Source organism: Manihot esculenta, chromosome 3 (assembly GCF_001659605.2).
Source record: "Manihot esculenta cultivar AM560-2 chromosome 3, M.esculenta_v8, whole genome shotgun sequence".
Classification (NCBI taxonomy): domain Eukaryota; kingdom Viridiplantae; phylum Streptophyta; class Magnoliopsida; order Malpighiales; family Euphorbiaceae; genus Manihot; species Manihot esculenta.
This window is the reverse complement of record NC_035163.2, coordinates 28,810,254-28,837,539: the sequence shown is the minus strand read 5'-3', so window position 1 is coordinate 28,837,539 and position 27,286 is coordinate 28,810,254. Positions and strand designations below refer to the sequence as shown.

Sequence of the window (27,286 nt, the reverse complement as noted above, 5' to 3'; positions counted from 1 at the left end):
ATCAAACTTTCCAATGTCAAAATTGGGAAAAAAAATAATTTTATTTTTTGTATTTAAATGTTTATATAGATACGATCTATCATAAATTAATGCACATATAAATCATAAACAAAACAAATGAGTCCCTAATATATATATATATATATATATATATATATTTTGGTCCTTCTCAGGACACGAGAGTACCCACGTCCCACAATTGGCTTATCTTCTTGTTCCCGTTTCTTCTTCTTCTTCAATAAGGGGACAGGCCTCTGCTTCCTGTAAAATCTGCAACACTAGCAGAAATATTGAAGATTTTTGTTTTTGGAGGAGGGAGTAAGAAGAAGAAGACGAATGAGGGCTGCAGTGATTGGTTCCGGGATTACTGGGCTTGTTTCAGCTTATGTTCTTGCAAAAGCTGGAGTTAATGTTGTTTTGTACGAGAAAGATGATTATCTCGGCGGCCATTCTAAGACTGTTTCCATTGACGGCGTTGACGTTGACCTCGGTTTCATGGTCTTCAACCGCGTAAGTCACCACTGGTTTCCTTCTCCATTTTCTTAACTTTTCTTTTTCCTCTTCACCAGAATTTTAACAAAATATTATACCATGAAAAAATATGAATTCAATGGGAAATTGCATGGGCATTAGATTAATAATACAAGGGGAATTTGCTGGAATATTCTTGTCGTTTTGCTTGGAGATAGGGCTGGAGATGGGTCTGGTTGAAAGGAAAAGTGAACATCAGTTTCAGCTGAGAACTCATTGTGCTGTCTATTGCAGAAAGTCAAGGCAAGGCCACTCAGCACTGGCTGCGCCTGTTCTGGATGCGTTTCCTTATCCAGTGCCGTCGTTTTACTAGTTTTTTGTTTAAACTTGTGAACCAAAAACGGACAAATGTTCATTTGGGTTGCTAGACACTTGTCTATCTTATTCCCTTTAAATAAATAGCAACAACTAATGTTCTTTTCGGTGTTTTAATTTTGGGAAATATAATTTTTTAAATTCAATAAATAATTAATAAAATAACTTTTTATTACCTAAAGATCGACAATATTTGATGGATCTTATTATGATTGTTGGGAATTAACTAAAAAGGTTCTGTCAATAATTATTTTCCTTTTCCAAGAAGAAGGGAGAGCTATGGATTATTGCGATGGAGAAATAGGATCTGAGTTTTTTTTTATGCATAATAAAAAAATTATTTATTAAATTATGTAAAATCTGAAAATATTTTTAAATTTTGTGTGTTAAAGAGATGTGTTCGCCAGTGAATATTCTTGTTTGACATCTATAATGTCGAACAATCCACGAAAACATGTTGTTCAACACTAAACATGCTCCCTGCCACGGCTAGTATCGAACAATATGTTCCCTCACCACGGGAACAGTCGTGGCGGTCACTGACTACGTGTATGGCGTGTTCGGCATTCAAAGTATCGAACACGCCTATCCAGCACTCTAAGTGCTAAGTGTAATGGACATTTACAGACATGTTCGGCACACAGTATATCGAACATGTTCCTGCACTGTTTATTTAATATTTTGTATAAAAATATTAATTTATTAATTTTTTAAAAATTTAAGAATTAATTAATAAATTTTTTAAAATTATAAAAATTAAATTAAAAATATTTTAAAAGTATTTTTTAATCTGAAAATTTTCTATTTTTATTTATTAACATTTAGCATTTAAACAATTAAATTTTAAAATAAAAAGTATTATGCTTAAATTTTCAATATATATAATAATAAAAATTATAAATACATATAAAATTATAATTTATAATTTTATTTTTATATGTTAAGAAAAAATATATACACATTTTTACGATTATAATTTTGCATGTATTTATAATTTTTATTATTATAGGTATTGAAAATTTAAGCATAATATTTTTTATTCTAAAATTTAATTATTTAAATGTTAAATGTTAATAAATAAAAATGAGAGAGATTTCAAATTAAAAAATATTTTTAAAATACTTTTAATTTAATTTATATAATTTTAAAAAATTTATTAATTAATTCTTAAATTTCTAAAAAATTAATAAATTAATATTTTTATACAAAATATTAAATAAACGGTGCAGATTAGACACTTATAATATTAAATTTTTTATTATTTAATATTCATAATGTCGAATTTTCTGTTGTTCGACACTTATAACTCATAATGTTGAATAAACGTATTCGGCTATATCGTCCGACCACACTTCTTTCATATATAAAATTTAAAAATATTTTTAAAATTTATATGGTTTAATAAATATTTTCTTTATTATTCAGAAATTAAAAAAAAAAAAAGCTCTCCGCCGTTATTTCTTTTTTAGTAATGATTGAAAGCACGTTTTTTAATTAATGGTCACTTTGCTTTTCACTTAATTAATTGATTAAATTTTAAATAATTTTAAATTCATAATTTATATTAATTAATTAATTAAATTAATGCGTTTTTTACCATTTCTAGGCAACTAATTATAATATTATTTTCTATGCCGCAATGTATCTTTTTAACTTTTTTTTTTTCAGAGGATTTTTAGTCAATTAAACGACTTTTCTTACTGTCTCTTTATATTTAGATACTCTTGCATTTGTTTTTTTCAATTAACTTCTGTTTTCCTCTTCATGAAAAACAATATGTATTAAAATTTTTTTTTATCTCATTAAGAATTTTATTGATTATTGATAAAAAAAATTATTGATGAAATTTAACATCTCTCTGTTTGGATATATTTCTTTTTTTTATTGATGAAATTTTATTAATACACTCAAGTGTTTTTATTTTAAAAAAAATTATTTTATTAAATTGATAAAGCAATTAGCTCCAATTTCTAATTATGAAAATTTATTTTAGGTTGGGTGAAATTAGAACACAAGATAAATGATAGAGCCACTGAAATTAAATGAAGTATTTTTCAGTCTCACAAATAAAATATTTGATCATTTAACAGCAATCACTGCATCGGCACTACCATCAACTTTATTTATTTATTTTCAATTCTGGGTGGAAGAGACAATTCGATTTTTAGAGCAGTTTCTGCGAGCTATTGACCATGGAGGTTGATAACATATATGTATAAATTTTTGGGGACATCTACAGGTAACATATCCAAATATGATGGAGTTTTTTGAGAGTCTGGGAGTGGACATGGAGTTGTCTGATATGTCATTCGCTGTTAGCTTAGACAAGGGCAAGGGCTATGAATGGGGTACCAGAAATGGCCTCTCAGCTTTGTTTGCACAGAAGAAGAATCTTTTCGATCCACGCTTCTTGCGAATGCTTCGAGAACTAGTCAAGTTTAAGCATGACGTCCTCAGGTAACTGAGCAGCTCATTAGCATATATAATAGTTTCAGCATCCTCTGTCTTGATATGCTGACAAGTTCTTTAATTTTGTTTTTTTTTTTACCCATTCCAGTTATCTTCAGATGCTTGAGAACAATCCTGACATTGATCGAAATGAAACGTTGGGGAATTTTATCAAGTGCAAGGGTTACTCAGATGTTTTTCAGAATGCTTATCTTGTGAGATTTCTGATACATTCTGCTCTGTCTCATTCTTTCCTCCCTGTGATTTTGTTGTTTTTTTTTTTTTTTAATCCTGTTGGTTACTTGTTGTATGTAATGTAAGATTCCAATGTGCGGTGCCATATGGTCCTGCAATTCAGAGAAAGTTTTGAGCTTTTCTGCTTACTCTATACTCTCATTTTGCCGTAATCACCATTTGCTTCAGGTACACGTTCTCTCTCACAGAAGTAGATTATTTATAGGTAGATGAGACACATTTTGTGGGTATTTAAAAATTTTGATTGAATGCCATTTGATTCTCTCCGTAGCTCACTGGCCGCCCGCAGTGGCTTACTGTCAGATGTCGCTCCCATACTTATGTCAACAAGGTGCTCGCTTAATTGCTTTAGAAGCATGTTTCAGTCTTTATTTTGGCTGAACATTCTTTTCAACAAGTGCGATATGTTAGTTCTTAGAATTGAACTAAAACTAAATTTTTTGATCGATCTCTTGTGAATTTGGAAAACAAATAAATCAGGTCAGAGAAATGCTGGAAAGCTGGGGCTGTCAGATCAGAACTAGCTGCGAGGTCCTCTCAGTTTCCACTGACGATGAAGGTAAGCTTTAACGGCAATTATTATAATCTATAAGGACATGTACTTAAGATACCAAATAATTAATGAAACTTCTTTAGCAGGTTGCAGAGTAGTTGGTGTAGATGGTTCAGAAGAAATGTTCACTGGGTGCATAATAGCTTCTCATGCCCCGGATACTTTGAAGATGTTAGGAGAGCAAGCAACATTTGATGAAAGAAGAATACTTGGTGCTTTCCAGTATGTGTACAGGTATCAGCTTTTACTCTTCTGTTTTGGTATCAGTCATTATTTGGCTCTACCAGACGACTTGACAGGAATGCACATCATCTACATATAATTTGAAATATAGCTTAAAAAATTACATGATAAAAAGTGAGAAACAGCATGAAACTTTTGGGAATTGGAGTTACTTGAAATTAAAAAGGTTTTATGAGCACTAGATTTGAATATGGTAATCTAGATGAATCCAATTCTCTGTGATAAACTGATGCAGCCTATCCCACCATTCCAAATTAATAGTGTTGAATGAAATCCCTTTGAAATTGATCCAAAATTAAAACTTTTGATAAAATCATCAATAAGTACAAAGCTTTTGATTTGTTGATCCAAGTAGCCATTCTTATAAGTTTATTTACTCAAAATGTGTAATAATTCTTTAATTTTCTACTGCAGTGACATCTTTGTTCATCATGATAAAGAATTTATGCCTAAAAACCCAGTAGCATGGTGTGCATGGAATTTCCTAGGAAGTGAAGATAACAAAGTGTGCCTGACATATTGGCTGAATGTGCTTCAGGTTTGTAATGTGTTGCCTTGTGGAAAATGAACCTGTAGTGCTGGTTTCTAATTTATGTGGCAGTAGAATGTGCAATAGACACGTGAACACCCCCCCCCCCCCCAACCCCTAACTAAAATTGTGTTATTTAAACGCTTTAAAGTCTTGCAGAATCTTGGTGATACTGGTCTACCTTTTTTTGTGACGCTCAATCCAGATCATACACCAGACCACACTTTACTGAAGTGGACAACTAGCCATCCAGTCCCATCTGTAGCTGCAACAAATGCTGCACTTGAGTTTGAAAATATTCAAGGGAAGAGGGGACTTTGGTTTTGTGGAGCATACCAGGGTAAGTGCTCTTGCATATGTAAAAGAAATGACATCAATGTTGATAAACACTGAACTCCAATGATTCCTAAAGAGTTGAATCAGCTAAAACATCCTTTCCTCAATCATGCTTCTTTTAGAGCTTAAGTTTCAAGTTCATTGGAGCTAGTATCTGGTGAGTGGGTCCCTCCAATATGGAGATCCCACAGCTTTTATGATGATATAATTAAAAATAAAAAAAATAAAAGGAGGGTGAATACAGAGCCATTTAATGAAGTATAATTACTTATAGATTGATAGCGGTTGTCGAAGCCGTAAAAAATAAACCTATTAAACAATTAACAATTAACTTGTAGATAGTGGCAATAGGGTCGAACCACAGGGATTTGACACTACAAATTTTTTTATTAATGATTTGGACAAATAACAAAAGTAAATAAAAGAGGGGGTTTATTTTGATGATAATGAATTAAAACTAAATAGCAAGAGAAAGCAATAATTTAAAAGATAAGAATTTCAATGGGAAAATGATTCTAGTTGAAGCATGGATCTATTTCAGTTTGTTTAGAATTGATCATCGACTCTTTTTGATACTCCTATTTATTTCAATAAATTAGTTTAGGATGTGGAAGACGCTTCTCACAATCCAAATTTCTCCTTAGTTCTAGTTTGACTAGGAAACGTTCACTAATCAAATACTAGTTAACAAGATGCCAAGGAACATCCTTGGGGCTTTTAGCATCGAACAACTGTTAACTGCATTAAGACTTAGAGAAACCTAATTCTAACCTTGCCAACCGCGTGGTCAAGTTTAGATTATGCAACTGATTATACTTGTGTTTAAACAATCTAAGCAATTACGGACCTAAATTATTCAAACAATGTATTACTCAAGCAATTAAAAACAACAGGCCTTAATTGATTCTAAAAGCAAAGCAATACTTATAGAAAGATCAGGTTGCATAAATATTGAAGGTAAATAAGAGTTTAATAATGGAGTTTTAAATCTCCCAATTCATCACAAATCTGAAATTCCAACTTCAACTAGAAAAGAGAATTGTTTAGCCACTCATGGTGGATAAAATCACAAAAGAAAAGAAGAAAGAAAAGAAGAAAAGCTGCTGTGTTTCTGTAGAATTGCCGAAGATGAGATTCTGCTGACGATCTGATGATTTTTTTGCTGGTTTGGGGCTGCCTCCTTTTATAGGTGAAGAATCCTAATCCACTTAGGATTTGGAATCCTAGTATGGATTGGTCTTTTTGTAGTCTTTAATCTCCTCTTTGCTTTTGTATTTACTTGTGAATAAATCTTCTTCTTGAGGGAGTCTATCTTTAGGAATAACTCTTGGAGATGTCCTAGGATTGATCTTGAAGTGTTTGAAGTAGGATAGGACTTCAATGCCTTTGGATTTTGAATTCTTCCTTTTTCCCGATCTACTGTCCGCCTCTGCTGTCATTTTGATTTGGGCAGTGATTTGCCCAAATCACTTGCCCCAATCGCTTCCTGTGAGTCTGTCCCCGCTTTCTGCTTCAGCTTGATATGGACAGTGACTTGGCCAAATCACTTTGACCCAATCACTTTTCCAGCTTTTTCTGCACTTTTTCTCCAACTTTCCATTTTCTTCTTTTTCTGCAAACACATGAGAAAAATCATAAATTAAGCTGAAAAATGTGTAATTGAACAGTAATAAAGGTAATAAAAATGTGGTTAAATTATATTTGATCATAGATAATACAGTAATTCAAACTTCAAAGACCGTCTAATAGGATGGTTTTGCTCGCATTAATCTTGGTTTGTTGCGTTGCTATATCTAATGCAGGAAGATAAGCTTATGGCTTTACTGTGACTGATGGTTTCTGTACATTTTACAAATTCTGACTTAGCTTCATGATTGACTGATCATTTGTGCATAATATGTTTCATTTCTTGCAGGTTATGGTTTCCATGAGGATGGACTGAAGGTAGTTTGTTAATAACAAGAACAAATATGTTTAATAAGATATAAAAAGGACTAAAGTTGTAGGATGCAGTGAAACCATATTCTTTCTCCTTTAGAAAATCTATCCTTAAGAAAACAGGTAAAAATTCTTAATAATAAGTATCTTATATTTCTCTATGTTATTTTTCCAAATGGTCTTGATACTGGAAACTTGAAAACAACAACAATATACAATAAGGGACTTCCCCCCCTCCCCTCTCATTTCAAGAATTCACTGAGTAGGTGTTCTTAAACTCACAAATGAGGTTTATTTGTTTGTAGTCTGGCATGCTTGCGGCACATGGTTTTCTTGGAAAAAGTTGTGCGCTTCTGAGCAATCCAAAACACATGGTACCGTCTATGTTAGAAATAGGGGCGCGCCTTGTTGTTACCAGATTTCTTGGAAATTACATCTCTACTGGCAGTTTAATGTGAGTTCAGTTATAAATATAATCACAGCCTTTCTTGTATGATGTTGCTACTTGCTTATTGCATTCATAAAAACACACTATATCTATTGCTACTGAACTATATGTAACAGTATATGGAGATTTTGATGAACATAAATCGTTATATGACAGTATATTGGAGGAGGGAGGCACAATTTTTACCTTTGAGGGAACAGCTAAGAAGTGTTCTCTAAAAGTTGTTTTGAAAGTTCAGAGTCCCCAGTTTTACTGGAAGGTATGTGCTTTGCTGCTATCATTTTATAATAGATGCATCATCACTAGTGGGAAAATTTTGAACATAAAGAAAAAGGTCAACAAGCATTGCATATTCCAAATTAGAATGATGGCTTAGTGAAATGTGCAAAATTGTCACCTTCCCTAACAGCAACGAAAAAGTATTTCAGATAATGACACAGGCTGATTTAGGCCTTGCGGATGCATATATCAATGGTGATTTTTCCTTTGTTGACAAAGATGCAGGTCTTCTAAATCTTTTCATGGTGAGCTAATTGGTCCAAGTCCTACGCCAATCTACTTCTGTATCAATTTTCAGTGGAACTTCAATTTCTTTAATTGTTGCAGGTTCTCATTGCCAATAGGGATGCTAATACTACTGCATCAAAATTGAATTGGAAAAAGTATTCCGCAATAACTTACTCTCAGGATATGATATTACAATGACATTTCCTGAATCTTTCTTAAATCTAGACTTCTACCTATGCTGACCTCAGGGGTTGGTGGACTCCCATGTTTTTCACTGCTAGTATTACATCTGCAAAATTTTTCATCCAGCACGTTTCAAGGCAAAATACTCTTACACAAGCTCGAAGGAACATCTCTCGTCATTATGACCTGGTATGATATCATGTAGAGTTAATTCCTCATTCTGTTGGTCTCTTCTAAAATGCTTAAACAATAATGGAAGTTGATGAATCTTGACTCTGCTTCTCCAGATAAGCTTTAAACTTAATAAATTAAGTAAATATCTGCATGTTGGCATAAAAATACTGGTCAATATTAATTTTTACTAAATTAACTTACACATTCTTTTTGTTTTTTCGACAGAGTAATGATCTTTTTGCGTTGTTCTTGGATGAAACAATGACATACTCCTCTGCTGTATTCAAGGTCAGAAACCCAACCTACTGCTAGTCTTCTTTTCAAACACAGCAGGAAAGCTGTAATTGCATTTAACTTGTGACATTTTTGTTTTTTGTTGTGCACTTTGAAGACGGAAGATGAGGACTTGAAAGAAGCACAGATGAGAAAAATTTCACTCCTGATAGAAAAAGTGAGTCTGTTCCTTAGCCATTTGGGGAAAGTTCCAGATTTTCCTGATGTTCATTACTCATTTTGAATGTCCATCATTTGTCCAATCTAGGCAAGAGTCAGTAAAGAACATGAAGTTCTTGAGATCGGTTTTGGTTGGGGAACCTTAGCTATTGAAGTTGTCAAAAGAACTGGATGCAGATATACTGGTATCACTCTATCTGAGGAGCAACTGAAGTATGCAGAAAACAAAGTGAAGGAAGCTGGCCTCCAGGTATCAAATTGAAGAATATTGCAATCCTAAAATCTAAATTGAATTTTAATTGCAACAATGGGAAGTGTAATAGGCAGATAATGTATGCTAAAGCTTATCCTTGCATATGAAACATATATGCAAATATATCCTTCAATGATTAAGATTGAAGAGACTTCATTTTAAACCTTGATCAATTCTCGTATCAGGACAGCATCAGATTTCTACTCGCTGACTATCGCCAATTGCCTAGAAACATCAAATATGACAGAATCATATCTTGGTAAGATCTTCCATCTCCAAGATTATGTCTGACCATTGAATTCCTAACATATAGCTCGAGTTACAATGGCTTTTTCAGTGAAATGCTAGAAGCTGTCGGCCATGAATACATGGAGGAGTTCTTTGGTTGTTGCGATGCAGCATTAGCAAAAGATGGGCTTATTGTTATGCAGGTAATGTCAAAATGATGAGAAACAAAATATTTTCCATGTCTGTGTTAGATGGTTGAAGTGTTGAATAAAGATTGATTCTTTTTCCTCAGTTCATATCAATACCTGAAGAACGTTATGAAGAGTACAGGCAAAGTTCAGACTTCATTAAGGAATATATATTTCCTGGTGGATGTTTGCCATCATTAACAAGGGTAACCACAGCAATGGCTGCTAAAACAAGACTCTGGTATAAAATTAATTTGATTGTATAGCTCTATATCCCTTTTCTTTCTTCTTATTCTTTGTCTAGAAATCTAACTTCACTTTTCTGTGTGGAAAGTGTGGAGCATGTGGAAAATATAGGACTTCATTACTTCCAGACGCTGAGATACTGGAGAAAAAATTTCTTGGAGAACCAAAGGTAAAACAATATGCTCTTCTGCATTTTTTTTTTCTGGGAAATACATTTTATGACAGAATCTGAAAGAAAACGTGATTTCAAGATATTAATTTTTTTTTTTTGGATGCTGGTGCATTAATTTCTTCTCAGCAAAATTCTGGCTTTGGGATTCAATGAAAAGTTCATTCGAACATGGGAGTACTATTTTGACTACTCTGCAGCTGGTTTTAAGACACATACGCTTGGAGATTATCAGGTATTTCCAGCTCTATATTGTGTTGTCAAGTGATGGAGTTGTTCAAATTTCAACAGCTTGAAATATTTTTACTAGTGTTTAACATTTAGAACTAATAAGTTGAGCTCAATAGCACTAAGTTTTGGCTTAGTAGACATAAAGGAATCGTCTTCAGGACTATCAGGTCTTAGTTTGAGTCACGGCTAGAGCTCAGTATATACAAATGAGCAGCATAATGACGTATTTAGCTGCTAAATCTAAGTTTTCAAATTGTTTAATACTGCAGGTTGTTTTTACACGCCCAGGCAATGTGGCTGCACTGGGCAACCCATACAAAGGATTTCCTGCAGCATCTTATTGATTCTTTCTACTCCGAGAGGACAAACTGTCATGAGTATTTGGTTTTTTTTTGCTTCTCTATTATTTATGTCATTAAAGCATTTCTATCCCAAAATCTGAGGGGAATAAACTTTGCGCCAGCCTACTGAATTGAGATATGCCCATTAATACTCCCTCTTTTTTTTTTTTTTTTTTTACTTAAAAATAAGTGTTTGTTTTATGATTTAATTATTTTATTAAATATTTTTTTTCTTAATTTATCTTCAATAAGCAGAGTATTTCTAATATTACTCATCGCTTTATAATTTTTTTCATCTTTCCATTTTTATTTGTTTCAAAATATTATCTGATTTCTTTTTCTTTTTTTACATTTTAATTAATATATAGATGAACTATTATAATTTTATTTAATTTTATCTTATTTTTAATATAATTTCTCATTAACTATTTATTTTTTTAAATAAAAATTCAAACAATTTCTTAGCATTTAATTCAAATTATGTGTTATTAATAATGATGTTATTGTTTCATCTACACTTAATATTCTAATTTTAGATTAAAAAGGGATATAATTAAAAAATTAATAAAAAAAATTATCATTCATTATTATTTCGTAAAAGTAGTAAACAAAAATTACCCAAACAATTAATTAAATTATTCGTATGAGAAGTTGAATTCATCAATTAAAATTTATTTTTTTATTTAAAAAAATTTATGGATAAAATAAATGAGTGTAAAAATGAATAATTTAAAAAAAATAATTTAAAATAAAAAGTTTAAAAAAAAATTATTGTTTAGAGAAATTAATTTAAAAATAAAACTGAAAGAAGATAGTGATGAAATAAATAATTAAATTAAAATTTAATTGAAGGTAATCTTAGAGATTGATCATTGATTAGAAAAATAATTTATTTTATTATGTATTGTTTGGTTATAACGTTCAAGCATGTGAATCTCATTATTCTTTTTTATGTTTAAATTAATCTGCTACGTATTTAAATTAATTTCTAGTTAATTAATAATCTCAATACCCCAACAAACGTAAAGAGAGAAAAATTCAAATTTGATAAATAATAATACGTAAATTATTTAAATTAAATTAATTAATTTTTTTATCAATAATAACATCCAAATTATTTAAATTAAATCAATTAATTCTTTAATATAAATGAATATAATAATCGCTATTTATTATTAATTAAATTAAATAATTACGAATTTAATTGGATTAATTAATAATATTTTATTTTTTCAAGAGATTTAATAAATCTCTTAAATTTTTAAGAAAATAATAATAGAGGTAGTGTTTTTCAAAAATAAAAATTAACAAAAAATAAAAATAAAATAAAGAGAAGTGAAAAAAATAATCTCACAGTTTTGAATAAATTTCAATTTTGATTAACCAAATGAATGTTTAGTCTCTAAATACTATATATAACAAAATTGAAAATAAATAAAGAAAAAAAAAAAAAGAAGAAGGCTACTAGGAAGAGTCGAATATGAGAGTGGAGGAGGAGGAAAAAATATGAGATGTCTTAATTATAGGGCAGCTTTTATATAGGCTTTTCTCCAATAAAAATATATTTTAAAAAATTCTATTATTTTTATCTTATCTTAATTCTAATTTTATTACTTTACTTTAAATTAAAACTGATATAAACTCTGTAGCTGAAAAAATCGGGAGTACAATTAATAAATTCGAATTATGGAGTTTATTAGTTGTTTTGGCTACAGCCTTAAATAAAACTGTACCTTTTTAATAAAAAAAACTTTTAAGTTACTCTCTTTTTGTTTTTTAATTTCTATTTATAAATCTATTTATTTTTTAATTTTTATTTATAAATCTATTTAAAATTAAATTTTAAGTAAAAATTAATTATTTTCCTCAAAATCGTAATAAAATTATAAAATTTAATATAAAAAAAATAATTTTATAATTTATTTATATATTTTATTTAAAAAATAATATATATATATATATATATATATATATATATATTATTTTATCTTAACAAAATCATGAAATTTAATATGATAAAATTAGTGAATTTTATAATTCATCAATATATTTTATCTGAAGAGTAATATATATATATATAATTCTATTTTTATTAAAATTTTAATATATTTATAATAAAAAATCTTAAATGGCAGATAAAAAAATAGTCTTTTTTTGAAATTATTTGCAATATTGGCATCTTTGCCCACGAGAAGATGGATTTAGAGATCAATGCAAAGTTAACTTTGAACTATTAAAATTTAAATAAATATATAACCATTATAGCTCTACACAGAATTCAACTCATTATTGAATAATTTTTTACACGTGAATATACACATCTAATTAACTCTCATATTATTTAAAATTAATTTTTATTAATTAAATTTATACACACTTAAATACATATAAAAATTTATTAATTTCTTTCAATAAGAGAATCAGATAAAATATATAAGTTATTATTTTTTTCCATATTAATTGAATATCTTAACTTGTTAATGCTTAAAATTTCATAATGATTGATTCATAAGTTGCTCTATAGTTATAAAATTAATTACTCCACTGCGATTACTGGAGAATTATAGTAATATTTCTTCAGACAATAATTTTTTAATTTTTTTAAAAAAAATTAAATAAAAAAGAAAAAAAAATATAAGATTTGAAATAAAACTGATAAAATACACACACAGTAACAATAAGTTTTCAAATAAATATACTCTTTTCCATTATAAATATTAAAAAAATCTTATAATTATTTTATTTAGAATTCTTTATTTTATTGTCCCATAACTCATCAAAACAAGTTATTTATAACAAGTGGTGGTCAGAATTTCATAGGGATGATGGAAAATATTAATTTTAATATTACAGCCCTGACAGATTTATAACAAGTGCTCGTCAGAATTTCATAGGGATGATGGAAAATTAATTGAAAGCGATGTTTCCAAGAAACTTTTAAATTAATCGCATGTTGGAACTTGGAAGATATTCAAGATAAAATTTCTTACTCGCATAATTTTTTTTCATTTTATTTTTTTATATATATTAAAAAATAATTTTAAAATTTTTTTAAAATACAATAAAATTAAATAGAATTATAATAATCTATTTATATATTATTATAATTAAAAAAATAATTTTAAAATAATTAAAAAAATAGATAAAATTTATAGAATTAAGGGACTATATATTTTCTCAAACAATTTCTCAACTTGTTAAATAATTCATGAGACGATAAGGTCTACTTCTCCGAACTATAGCATGGCCGCTTCTGAAAGCTTTGATTCTGAGAGAAATCAAGTATGCATAGCACCCTCATTGTTAGAAACTCTAGGCCGACGTATTGTTACTAGATTTCTTGGATCCTTCATCTCCACTGGCTGCTTAACGTAATATTTTCCATCCTTTCCTAAGGTTTTGCTTATATATATGTATGTATGTATGTCTAAATCCTAATAATCAGTCTGAGCTGATCTTTATGTATATTCTCTGATAATGTAGTTTGCAATTTCTCAGTTTGCAGGAAGCAGGTGGCGCAGATCTCACTTTTGCGGGAACTGGAAGAAAATGTTCTCTAAAATTTCATCTGAAAGTTCACAATCCCCAGTTCTATTGGAAGGTTAGCGGCCTTTCTTCATAAATTTCATAGCAGGAAATTATTTTACGCAGAATTTATTGACAGGGACATGAACTTTTCTGTTAGGTAATGACACGGGCAGATATAGGTCTTGCAGATGCTTATATTGATGGAGATTTTTCTTTTGCTGATGCTGATGAAGGCCTCTTAAATCTTATCATGGTGAGATCATATATAGGCTCCCATTCTAATATCAAATTATTTCCTTTTCATCTCCGATTCATGTTGCATGCATGCAGCTACTGATTGCCAATAGAGATGCCAATCAATCTGCTTCAGAATCGAACAAGAAAAGGTAAGACTATGAATCTGATCTTATAAGTAGTTCTCTCTGTTGGATCGTGGTATGTTAAGTATTCATGTTGAGATGGGCTTCAGGGGTTGGTGGACGCCGTTGTCATTATTCACAGCTACCTTTGCATCCGCCAAGTTGGCGTACCAGCATGTTTTAAGGCAAAATACTCTTACACAAGCTCGCAGGAACATCTCTCGTCACTATGACCTGGTATTTTTGTTTATCTCGGGATTAAACTGGGCTAATAAGAATCTCTCAACTTAAAGCTTTTTTCTAACTTTGTGGTTTGTGTTTCCAGAGTAATGAAATTTTTGCTCTGTTCTTGGGTGAATCAATGACATACTCCTCTGGGATCTTTAAGGTAAGCAAGTAATCTTAATCCATCTATGACAGTTATTTGTTTATGAATGGAATTTATTTGTTTATAGACGGAAGATGAAGACTTGCAAACAGCGCAGATGAGGAAAATTTCTATTCTGGTTGAAAAAGTGAGCTCAATCTACAAGTATTTCATCCACAATTTTGTCATTTAAGTTTTATATTATGTTAATTTACACGTATGGATTCTTCACCTTGAGTCGATCTAGGCAAGAATTGAGCCGAAGCATGAAGTTCTCGATATAGGTTGTGGGTGGGGCACCTTTGCCATTGAAGTAGTGAAACGAACTGGATGTAAATACACTGGAATTACTTTGTCTGAGGAACAACTGAAATTTGCAGAGATGAAAGCGAAAGATGCTGGCTTGCAGGTATCAAATCAACCGTCAATGGATACAATACAATTGTATTACAGATTTTTGTTTGGAAATGAATGAAAATTTTTACCAAGTTTGTGTTATTAGAAACTTACAACCAATTTCTTGTTGTCAGGACCATATCAAGCTTCAGCTATGCGATTACCGTCAGTTGCCTGAAACACGTAAATACGACAGAATCATATCTTGGTGAGTGCAATCGATAGCCATAACTATGTTTGAAGCTGACTATATGAAGCAAAACAAAATTTTCAGTTTGAATGGCCATTTTTCAGTGAAATGATAGAGCACGTTGGACATGAATTCATGGAAGAGTTCTTCGGTTGCTGTGGCAAATTATTATCAGGAGACGGGCTTCTTGTTCTACAGGTAATTGCAAAATAGGAACAAACTGAAGAAATAACTTTCTCTAAGTGGTAAAAGAATAAAATTCTATCGGCAGTCAATAGAAAGTCACGAATATTTATGGAATCTACCATACTATTAGCTTATATATTAACATGCATTAATTGATTTAGTGTATACAACTGGATTATATAGAGAAATTACTCGGTTGTCTCATCCTCTAATTCTTAGTTACAGTAAAATTTTGTTTCTATGTGTCAGTTCTCATCAATACCGGATGAACGTTACGAGCAGTACAGGCGAAGTACAGATTTTATTAAAGAATATATATTCCCTGGTGCATGCGTGCCTTCATTAAGCATGGTAATCTCAGCTATGAGTGCTGCCACAAGACTATGGTATGTATCACAGATATGGTTAATAAATAAATAAATAAACATTAAAGCTAATACTACAGGCCAGTGTAGAAGAACATGGAACTGAACACCTTTTTCTTGTGACAATGAGAACGACACGACTAACACAAGTCTGATACAATAAAAAAAAAGAAGAAATTGATTATCTCTAACAATTAAAAATGTATAAAATATTTTAGAATAGTTTAACAATTCTAGTAGCCCAGGCAGACGTTCATCCTTTGCTCACAAAATAATATATATATTTCTGCAGTGTGGAGCATGTGGAAAATATAGGAAGTCATTACTATCATACTTTGAGACACTGGAGAAAGAATTTCTTGGACAATCAGAGGTAAACAAGAAACTAATTAATAATTATATCTATACATACAAATAATAAAATAAATAATTTGACAATTATAATCTTAGTTTAGCAAATGATTTTAATGGGCACTGGTTTTTGTTATTAATTAGCAAAATTCTGGCCATGGGATTTGACGAGAAGTTCATTAGGACATGGGAATACTACTTCGATTATTGTGCAGCTGGATTTAGGACATATACGCTGGGAAATTATCAGGTAAAATTAATTAACGATGTATTATGTTAATTTCTGTTGTCTGTCGTTAATTTAATTATTTATCAATGAACAAATGAGATAATTACTATGCATGCAGGTTGTATTCTCTCGTACTGGAAACATTAAGACATTGGGGTATCCATACAGAGGATTTCCATCAGCATATGCTCACTTGTCTTCCACACAACCCTAGTCAACCAAATCAATAGGATTCTCTTCTTTTTATACACACTTAAGTGTATTAGCACCGAAAACACTTAATAATTTCTATTTTTAAACGGTTAATTCAGATTTTTATGGCCATTTTCTGCTCTTCTTCTTCTTTGTTTTGCTTAGGGACATTGGACATGCAAGAATAGTTGCAATTTGTGAAAATGAAAAATCTGCAATAATTCCGTTAAAATTAATCTAAATAATTTACTATTTTTATGTTAAAAATAAAAAAATTATTTTTTTAAAATAACAAAATTTTTCATTTTCAAAATAATTAGAATCATACATCATTTTATAAGAATTTATTTAAATTTTTTTAATAAAATTATAAAATGAATCATAATTTGACAAAAGAATTAAAGGGTTTTTTCATTTATATATTAATATATATCAAAACTAATTAATATTTTTTTTAAGAAAAAGTATGCCTCGTTTCAGTTATTTTAATTTTCTATTAAATTAATCAAATTAAATAAGAAAAGTAGAGTTTAAATGAACCAAATCGTTTGTGAGCTATTTGAGGTCCGATTCAATAAAAATTCGATCGAAATAGACTTGATTTCTAAACGAGTTAAACTTGAATTTAATTTTTAAACTCGTTTCGTAAACGAACTAAACTTGAACTCTATAGTATTTGGTCCGTTAAGTTTCGTGAGCTCGACTTGCTTCTGAGTTTATTTTGATATTATTATCATAAGGGAAATAAATTCAAACCCTATATATACTTTTATGAATCAAATCTAAATTTTCTAAAATTCAGTTCTATATACTTTAGTTACACTATTAAACTTGCATATATTTGGATTATTAAGATTTAAAAATTTATATTTATAAATTTACAAATTAATTTATAAATATATTTATTTAATTAAAATTATTTTAGTTTTAAACTAAAACTCATGTATAATACATGTAAATAAATTAAACTACTCAGCGAACTATTTGAGATTAAACTTGATAAAAATTCGATTCGTCTAAACTCGTTTGCTAAACGAGCTAAACTTTAACTTCTTAATACTCGGCGCGAGTTTGAAATAAGTAAAGTTTGAATTCGGTTCGAATTCAAAAAAATTTTAATGGACCAAATTTAAACTTTTTAAAATTCGACTCAATTCGATTCGTTTCCAACATTAAGAAAAGCATATTTGTTTTAAAAATACCAATCGAAATAACTAATAAAAACTAAATGATTGTGATTTAACTTGGTTTTTTTTTAAAAAAAAATTAAAACTGATTTATCCTTACCTTTAATTATGTTGTGAGGTTGAAATAAAAAGATGCTATTATTGTCAAATATATAAAAGAAAAATCTTAATAAAGATTTTGAGACATGTTTTGATAATTTATAATAAGTTGGTCTGTGAAGTTGAAATAAAAAAGATGCTATTATTGTGGGACATTTTTTTATATAAAGTGACATTTTTATTTTGAATTTATAATAAATTAATTCTAGACAATAAATACATTATTGTCTCAAGTTATATATTCAAGTAGGATCATTATGAATTGCATTGACGAAAAGATAAAATTAGAGATAATTAAAAAAAGTTTAAAAATAATTATATGATTATTATAATTAAAAATTAAAAACTATTTTTAAAATAATGATTAACTATTTAATTAATTACCATTATCAATTAACCAAAATAGATTTATGGGTCATGCTCAGTCGAGCGTGATGATGTAATTGAAGGTGAGAAGCTTTTTAATTAGTTTTGCAACTTTTTTTTTTTTTTCTTTTTCCGATAACTTTTCCAATCTGCGTGTATCTCACAAATTTCTTTCCTTTCTCTTTTGTCTCAAAAAAGTGGAACATTGCTCATGAAAAATTTTCTAAATATACACTCTTTGTTAACCCATCTAATCAAATACCCATTGAAGGATTGGATTAATTGTGCAGTTTCGCAAAAAGCCAAACGTGTCATAATCGTGCATTTAAAATCCTCACCTAACCTGTGATCCAATTCTTCAGGTGGAAAAAACGCCGTTTAATATTTATTTATTAAAATCAATAAAAATATATTTAACATTGTTTTCATTTTTCGGTTCTATAAGGTGAAAGCTACTTTTTTCTTTAAATTATGTGAAAGGAAAAAAATATTTTTATTTAATTTATTTGTAAAATTATATTTATTGTTACATGTTAAAGTGATTATTTTAAATTTTCACTTTTATAAGGTGAAAGTATATTTTTATTTTAATTGAATTGTAATAAAACAAAAACTTAAAGAATTTAAGTATGAAAAGATTAATAAATTTAAATTTATATAAGTTTTATAAATAATTTATATAATAAATATTTAAAATCAATTATAAAAATGAGTTTCTATTTTCAGCAAAAGAACTTTTTTTTAAATAACTTCTAAATATAGATAAAGAAAAAAAAATATTTTTTTTGAAGTTATTGTCAGTAAGAGAAATGGAGGCTTAAATTCTTATTCAAAGAATGCATGGATACAAGGGAATTTACCTTGAGAGCACCTGACGAATTAACAGTACATGATTCCCAAAAGATACATATTCGAATATTTTTTCAGGGAGCCCATTCAAGACAGATTTTAAAAGCGATCACTGCCATTGTCATCCATTGTTCCATCTTTAGCGTTATCATATAATTGAAGGTGAGCTTCTTAGCGTTGCATATAGCTTTTCAACTTGTGTGTAGCTCACGATCGATCTGATAACGTCTACTTCTGTGAACTGTAGCATGGCCGCTTCAGAAAGCTTTGATTCAGTGAGAAATCAAGTACACAAGGCACCCTCCATGTTGGAAACTCTAGGCCGACGTACTGTTACTAGATTTCTGGGATCCTTCATCTCCACTGGCTGCTTAATGTAATTTCCACTTCTGTTAGGCTTTTGCTTATCATATCACGTTATATAAAAAACCAACCTAATCTGATCAGAATAATTTTCATCTGACGTTTGAAGTTCACAAAATTTATGCACTGAACTTGATCTTTATATATATTATCTGATAATGTACTTTTTGCCATTTCTCAGCTTGCAGGAAGCAGGTGGCACAGATCTCACTTTTGAGGGAAGTGGAGCAAAATGTTCCCTAAAAGTTCATTTGAAAATTCACAGTCCCCAGTTTTATTGGAAGGCATGGCTCTTTCTTCAAAATTGTATACCAGAAAATAATATTACAGAGAATTCGCACCGCATTAACAAGGACTTGAAAATTTTTTGGCAGGTGATGACACGGGCAGATGTAGGTCTTGCAGATGCTTATATCGATGGAGATTTTTCCTTTGCTGATGCTGATGAAGGCCTCGTAAATCTTATCATGGTGAGATATGCTATTGCTCCGTTTTTTTTCTTTTTTTTTTTCTTTTCTCCTTTATAAAAAAAAAGTTATTTGGTTTTCATCTCCAAATTTAATCAATTTGCAGTTACTGATTGCCAATCAATCTGCTTCAAAATCGAACAAGAAAAGGTAAAACTACCAATATGATTAACTAGGTGTCGCTGTTTGATCTTTGCATGTTAAGAATTCACGTTGAGATGGGTTTCAGGGGTTGGTGGACGCCGTTGTTATTCACAGCTACTTTTTCATCGGCCAAGTTGGTGTACCAGCATGTTTTAAGGCAAAATACTCTTACACAAGCTCGCAGGAACATCTCTCGTCACTATGACCTGGTATTTTTGTTTATGTCAGGATTAAACTGGGCTAATAAGAATCTCTCAACTTGGAGTTTATTTCTAATTTTGTGGTTTGTGTTTCCAGAGTAATGAAGTTTTTGCTCTGTTCTTGGGTGGAACAATGACATACTCCTCTGGGATCTTTAAGGTAAACAAGTAATCTTAATCCATATCTATGACAATTATTTATTTATGAGTGTATTTATTTGTTTATAGACGGAAGATGAAGACTTGCAAACAGCACAGATGAGGAAAATTTCTATTCTGATTGAAAAAGTGAGCTCAATCCACAAATATTTCATCAATTTTCTCGGTAAAGTTTTATATAATGTTAACTTACACAAGTATGCATTCTTTACCTTGAAACAATCTAGGCAAGAATTAAGCCGAAGCAGGAAGTTCTGGACATAGGTTGTGGGTGGGGAACCTTTGGCATTGAAGTCGTGAAACGAACTGGATGTAAATACACTGGCATTACTTTGTCTGAGGAACAGCTGAAATTTGCAGAGAAGAAAGTGAAGGAAGCTGGCTTACAGGTATGTGTCGAGGCATAGAGTACAACTGTATTACCTTAATATCTTTATTTAAAAACTTACGACCGACTCTTATTGTCAGGACCACATCAGGCTTCAACTTTGCGACTATCGTCAATTGCCTGAAACTACTAAATACGATAGAATCATATCTTGGTGAGTTCAATCGATATCCACAAAAATTATTTGCAGCTGAGCATATCAAGTGAAAACAAAATTTACAGTTAGAATGGTGCGTCTTTTCAGTGAAATGATAGAGCATGTTGGACATGAATTCATGGATGAGTTTTTTGGTTGCTGCGACAAATTATTGTCAGAAGACGGACTTTTTGTTCTACAGGTAATGCCAATACAACACCTAACTTATTGACTCGCAGGTCGTTGAAACCCGTTAAAAATAACCTTTCTGATTATCAACAATTTTACAACCGTAGATAGTAGTGAAAGAATCGAATCCACAGAAAATTGAAAACTTACATATTTTCCTTATCAAGACTAAAAGAAATAACTGAAACAAAAATAAATAACTGAAACAAAAATAAACCGAAAAAGAAGTAAACTAAAATGAGATAAAAGTGAAAGCAAATAAACTGAAAGTAAAATGGGGGGTTTTGAGATTGATTCAAGAGATCTAAAACTGAAAGCAGTAAAAGAAGGCAAATAATTAAAATAAAAAAAATTAATAATGAGAAAGCTCTAGTTGAAGAATCGGATTCACTTCAGTTGTTAGTATTGATCATTGACACTATGTTTCTTTGGTTGTTTCAATAGATTAGTTATGGGGGTGGAAGACACTTCTGATAAGCGGTTGTCGAAACCGTAAAAAATAAACCTATTAAACAATCAACAATAAACTTGTAAATAGTGGCAATAGGGTCGAACCACAGAGAATTGACACCAATGATTTTCCTAATAATGACTAGGTCAAGTAAATAACAAGTAAATAAAAGAGGGGGGTTTGATTTGATGAATTAAAACTAAATAGTAAAAGAAAGCAATAATTTAAAGATGAGTAAATCAATAAGAGAAAAACTTCTAGTTGAAGTTTGGATCTTTTTCAGATCGTTTAGAATTGATCATTGATTCTTTAATACTCCTATTTATCTCAACAAATTAGTTTAGGATGTGGAAGACGCTTCTCACAATCCAAATTCCTCCTTAGTTCTAGTTTGATTAGGAAACGTTCGCTAATCAAATACTAGTTAACAAGTTGCCAAGGAACGTCCTTGGGGCCTTTGGCATCGAACAACTGTTGACTGCATTAAGACTTAGAGAAACCCAATTCTATCATTGCCAACCGCGTGGTCAAGTTTAGATTATGCAATTTAATTAAATGTGTATTTGAACAACCTAAGCAATTACGGACCTAAATCATTCAAACAATATTACTTAAGCAATTTAAAAGCAATAGGCCCTTATTGATTCTAAAAGCAAAGTAATAATTATGGAAAGCTCAAATTGCATAAATATTGATAATAAATAGAAGTTTAACAATGGAGATTTAAATCTCCCAATTCATCACAAAATCTGAAATTCACCAACTTCAACTAGAAAAGGATGGAATTTAGCCACTCATGGTGGACAAAATCTCAAAAGAAAGAAAAGAAAAGAAAGGAAGAAAGCTGCTATAATTTTCTGCAGTATTGCTGAAGATGGGATGATTAGATGCTGGTTTGGATGCTGCCCTTATATAGCTGGAGAATCCCAATTCCAATTTGATTAGGGTTTTGAAATCTCAATTTGATTTGGTCTTCTTTGTAGTCTTTGATTCCTCTTTGGATTTTGTATTTGATTGAGAATGGAACTCTCTAAGTGAAGGGCGTGGCTCTTGGGACTGATCTTGTGGTGTTTGAAGTGGATTTGGACTTCTTTTCTTTGAATTTAGATTTTCTGCTCTTTTCCCGCGTCTGCTGTAAATTCTGCTGTCAAGGTGATTTGGGCAGTTTCTGCGAGTGATTTGGGCAAATCACTCGCCCAATCTGCCCCAATCGTTCTCTGGAATTCAGTCCAGTTTCTGTCTCTGTCTCTGCGAGTGATTTGACCAGTTTCTACGAGTGATTTGGGCAAATCACTGACCCAATCACTTCTGCCTGTTGCCTCCAGGTTTCTGCTTCAGCTTGATTTGGGCAAATCACTGACCCAATCACTTTTCTGTCATTTTCTGCACTTTTTCTCCATTTTTCTAATTTCTTCCTTTTCTTGTAAAAACAAAGTAAAAACCATTAATTAAGCTAAATAATGTGTAAATAAACAGTAATAAATATAATAAAAATGTAGCTAAATTATGCTTGATCAACTTCTCACCATCATGTCTCTCCTTAAGATTAAATCAATTAGGGAACATCCTCTAATTAATCATTAATCAACAAGTTGCCAAGAAACGTCCTTGAGCCTTAGGCATCAAAACAACTGTCAATTGCATTAAGAGATAGAGAGAGCCAGTCCTAGCTACCCAAACGTATGGTGATATTGCTAGATTATACAATTTCCTTAATTTTTACACTAAGTGTTCTTGTGTTTGAACAATCCAAGCAATTACGGACTCAAAATTATTTAAACTAACAATATATTACCTTGCAATCAAGATTCAACTGGCCACATTGATCTAAATAACAAAGCAATAATGGAATCAAGCATGAAATTGCATAAATATTAAATTAACCAAAGATAACAATGTATGTTTAGATCTCACAATCCATAAAACAACCAAAATTTCACCTAATCTTCAACTAGAATAAAAGGTTTCAGCCACTCATGGCTGAAACAAAAACCAAAAACAAGAAAGGAAGAAAGAGGAGAAGAACCGAAGCCTTGAAGAGTTGGAGCTTGGGCGGCCGATTGGAGAGAATGGGAGTGAACTCCTTATGGGGGTGTGTGGCAGCCTTAGAGACCCTTATATAATGTTCTTGTGTTGCCCTAGTTGCTACCCAGGTTGCTGCCCTGCCCATATCTTGCACATTAATTAGGTGGAGCCTCTCTTTTGAATTTCAAATTTTGAATGTGCAAGGCATGTGTGGCATGTGTGACTTCTTTGGCTTCTTTGATAAGCTGAATTTAAATTTCAAAATCTGAATGTGCATCTTAAAGATTTGGCTTCTTAAATAAGGAAAAAGATTCTTGAAAATCTTGAATTTCAAACTGCTTTACAGACTGCACTTTACTTATTTAACACTTTCATTATTTAGCACTTTCCTTAATGAGTTGAATCTTGAATTCTCTTAAGAATTTGAAATTTAAATTTCAAATTACTTTAAGTTGCACTTGGCATACTTGCTCTTCCTTACTCCATTTAAGGCAGTTTTAGGGGTATTTTCACCAAATTGTCTCTTTACACCATTTTCTACAGAATAAGATTAAAATCACAAAATTAGGCAAAAAAAGTGTAAATTAACATCAATAATATCATAATAAAATGGACTAAATTATGCTCTATCACTTATTCTGAGTGCTAATTACATAACTGATCAGTTCAACAGCAAAACAGAAGATTCCCGAAAGGGTTATTCTAAAATTTTTGTTTCCCCTCAGTTTATATCAATGCCAGATGAATATTACGAGGAGCACAGGCGGAGTGCAGATTTTATTAGGGAATATATATTCCCTGGTGGATGCCTGCCTTCTTTCAGCCGGGTAATATCAGCCATGAATGCTGCCTCAAGGCTCTGGTATGACTCACTATTCAAATAGGCTGCTACTTATTCTTTCTAATTGTAACAAAATAATATTCTCTTCTGCAGTGTGGAGCATGTGGAAAATATAGGAAGTCATTACTATCATACTTTGAGACGCTGGAGAGAAAATTTCTTGGATAACCAGAGGTAAACATATTATTTTATTTTCACATCTCATGTCAACAATAAAATAAATAATTTGACATATTACAGAAAATACAAATCTTAGTTCAGCAAATGATTTTAATGGTCACTGGTTTTTGTTATTAATTAGCAAAATTCTGGCCATGGGATTTGACGAGAAGTTCATTAGGACATGGGAATACTATTTCGATTACTGTGCAGCTGGATTTAGGACATATACACTCGGAGATTATCAGGTAGAACTAAGTAACGATGTATTAGTATACGTGCTAATTTCTGTTACTGTCGTTAATTTAATTATTTATCAATGGACAAATGAGGTAATGCAGGTTGTATTCTCTCGGACTGGAAACATTGAGACATTGGGGTATCCATACGAAGGATTTCCATCAGCATATGCTCACTTGTCTTCCACACAAGCCTAATCATGCCAATCAACCAATTCAGTTGTGTTCTCTTTTTTATACCCTCAAGTTCACAGAAGAACTGTTGGGGTGGATGAGATTTTTCATGTGAAAAAAATATTTTCATATCTAATGGATTGGTTTTAAAAGTGGTTTGCTTATTTTCAGTTGAAATTAGAGTGTTTGTTTGAGTTGTATTTTGTGAGTTTATTAGATTTGTAAAGACTTATCCTTTACCTAAAAATAAAAATTTCTGCTATAAATAGAGAGAAAAATTGCTAAAAATTGAATTTTTCCTTGTATTACTCTATTTTTATTAATGAAGTTTGAAGTTGATTTTTCTCATTTTTTTTTTGTGTTATATTTAAATTTTAATAATATATTTGTTAAAGTTGAAGATTCAACTTTCAATCTATGGTTTTATTATTGTAAATTTGATTTTTTTTTCCTACAGAAATCATATTATTTATATTTTTAGTTAATATTCTTCATTTTTAATTAGTTATTTCTTATTTTAACTCACTATTTTTTATCTTATTTTTAACAATGATCATAATTTATTTTGATTTTTAACAAGAATTTTACATGTGAATTTGACCATCTAATGCACTCATATATTTAAATTAATAATAAATATATTTAAATAAATTTAAAAAATTTCAAGTTCTGACCATCTAATATTTCCTATTTAACTCATCTTAAACTCCTAATTCGGTTTAGGAGTGTGAAGCTTGTTTACAGGATTGGAGGCAGAGCTCGAGCTCTTTTGAATAAAATAAAAATTAAAAAATTAAAAATTATTTTTACCTCAAAAATATTTTTAAATTCAGGACTTTTTAATTTTTTATTACTATGTGATAAATTTTTTTTCCTCCTGTCCCATGATAGATCTAACTTTCTTCTTGATCCATCATATGGGTCCATCAAATGGGTCTCTCAATGTTTTATTTGATGAAAGGACCTGTAAAATAAGAAAAAACGGTCAGGGGTCTACCGGGGATGCCCCGGTGGAGACCCTCCGACGTTGAAGTCAGATTTATGAATAAGAGTAGTATATCTAGACAAGAGTTGCAGAGAGAAAATAAAAAATGGAGTCCCCTTGGGAGAAAGGAAGCAGATCCTCTTCAAGAGAAGACCCCCCCTTTTTACCTGCCCTTGTTCCTGCTATTATGCTACCTGTCTATGTCACTCAGGCTCGTACGTACGAACGTGTCAGACCCCCTCTCCACGGCAGGCGGCTATTTAATTCACCCTGGCACGCATGTGAACAGGGTTGGTGAGTGATTGGGCCTACTCCCCTATTGGGCTTGTGCTCGTATCTGATCCGGATTGCCTTGGGTAGCTGGCCCAGACTCATGAAGTCGAGCCGTCTTTTGAGCATATGATCTGATGGGCTTTGGACCTGTGGCTTTCTTTTGGATCCGACCTTATTCCTGGGCTAGGAAAGATCTGGAGGTTATTAATTGCCCCTTTACCTCCTCAGCAGTTATTCCATGACGGGTGAGGGGGTAAATATTTAGGCTCCATTAATGACCGTGCAGCTCGAGAACAACTTTTGTCAAAACGTCCTTTACTTGCGTTATTTCTTTATCTCTTTACTTTGGTGTTTAAATGTATGGCGATCTGGAGATGTGTTCTTGATGATGAATGATATTTCACCTCGGCCTGTGCCTCATCATTATTTTCTACTCAGACTGTCTTCTGGCTTTGTCAATTTTACTTATTTGACGGACTAGGCTGGCTCTACTAGGACTTTGCTAGTCGAACTGACCCGGGCTAAGAGCTCGGAGTCTGGTTAAGCTTCTGACTTGCGAGTTTTTCTTATTCCCATGAGGGTATTTCTGTTTTTGACTCACGATCTCGTCATTGTTGCGAGCTCGGATACATAATACCTAGAGAAATGTCTTATTTGTATGAGTGCCCCACTTTAGATGATTTTAAATCTTGTTCTTGTTTACGAGCTCAGACGCCTTGTCTCTCTTGAGATAACCTTTTGGCAGTCAGTGAGGTTTGAGCTGTGTGTTCCACTGGGATAGAGAGCTCGTTCTTTTGTCATTTTCCTCTTCCTGGGTTATTCTTGCTAAATGTTTGTTTATTGCAAATTAATCCGAGCTG

At 31.1% G+C, this 27,286-nt stretch overlaps 1 protein-coding gene across 1 annotated transcript; it reads left to right on the top strand.

Moving 5' to 3' along the window:
- The first annotated feature begins 158 nt into the window (after window positions 1–158).
- LOC110611668 lies at window positions 159–25,456 on the top strand. The gene is made up of 52 exons (XM_043955119.1): window positions 159–510; window positions 3,086–3,303; window positions 3,404–3,509; window positions 3,616–3,717; window positions 3,821–3,880; window positions 4,030–4,108; window positions 4,189–4,336; window positions 4,760–4,883; window positions 5,034–5,214; window positions 7,126–7,154; window positions 7,454–7,602; window positions 7,753–7,855; window positions 8,025–8,120; window positions 8,203–8,258; window positions 8,352–8,475; window positions 8,686–8,748; window positions 8,852–8,911; window positions 9,002–9,163; window positions 9,352–9,425; window positions 9,504–9,597; window positions 9,687–9,823; window positions 9,917–9,997; window positions 10,127–10,232; window positions 10,498–10,560; window positions 13,783–13,940; window positions 14,068–14,170; window positions 14,255–14,350; window positions 14,428–14,483; window positions 14,567–14,693; window positions 14,782–14,844; window positions 14,912–14,971; window positions 15,071–15,232; window positions 15,354–15,427; window positions 15,514–15,607; window positions 15,845–15,981; window positions 16,253–16,333; window positions 16,456–16,561; window positions 16,659–16,753; window positions 19,481–19,609; window positions 19,778–19,880; window positions 19,971–20,066; window positions 20,170–20,213; window positions 20,293–20,416; window positions 20,505–20,567; window positions 20,636–20,695; window positions 20,794–20,955; window positions 21,035–21,108; window positions 21,199–21,292; window positions 24,481–24,617; window positions 24,690–24,770; window positions 24,898–25,003; window positions 25,097–25,456. The coding sequence occupies exons 1-52, from the start codon at window positions 337–339 to the stop codon at window positions 25,190–25,192; spliced, it is 5,370 nt and encodes a 1,789-aa protein (XP_043811054.1). The 5' UTR covers window positions 159–336; the 3' UTR covers window positions 25,193–25,456.
- Window positions 25,457–27,286: the final 1,830 nt, after the last annotated feature.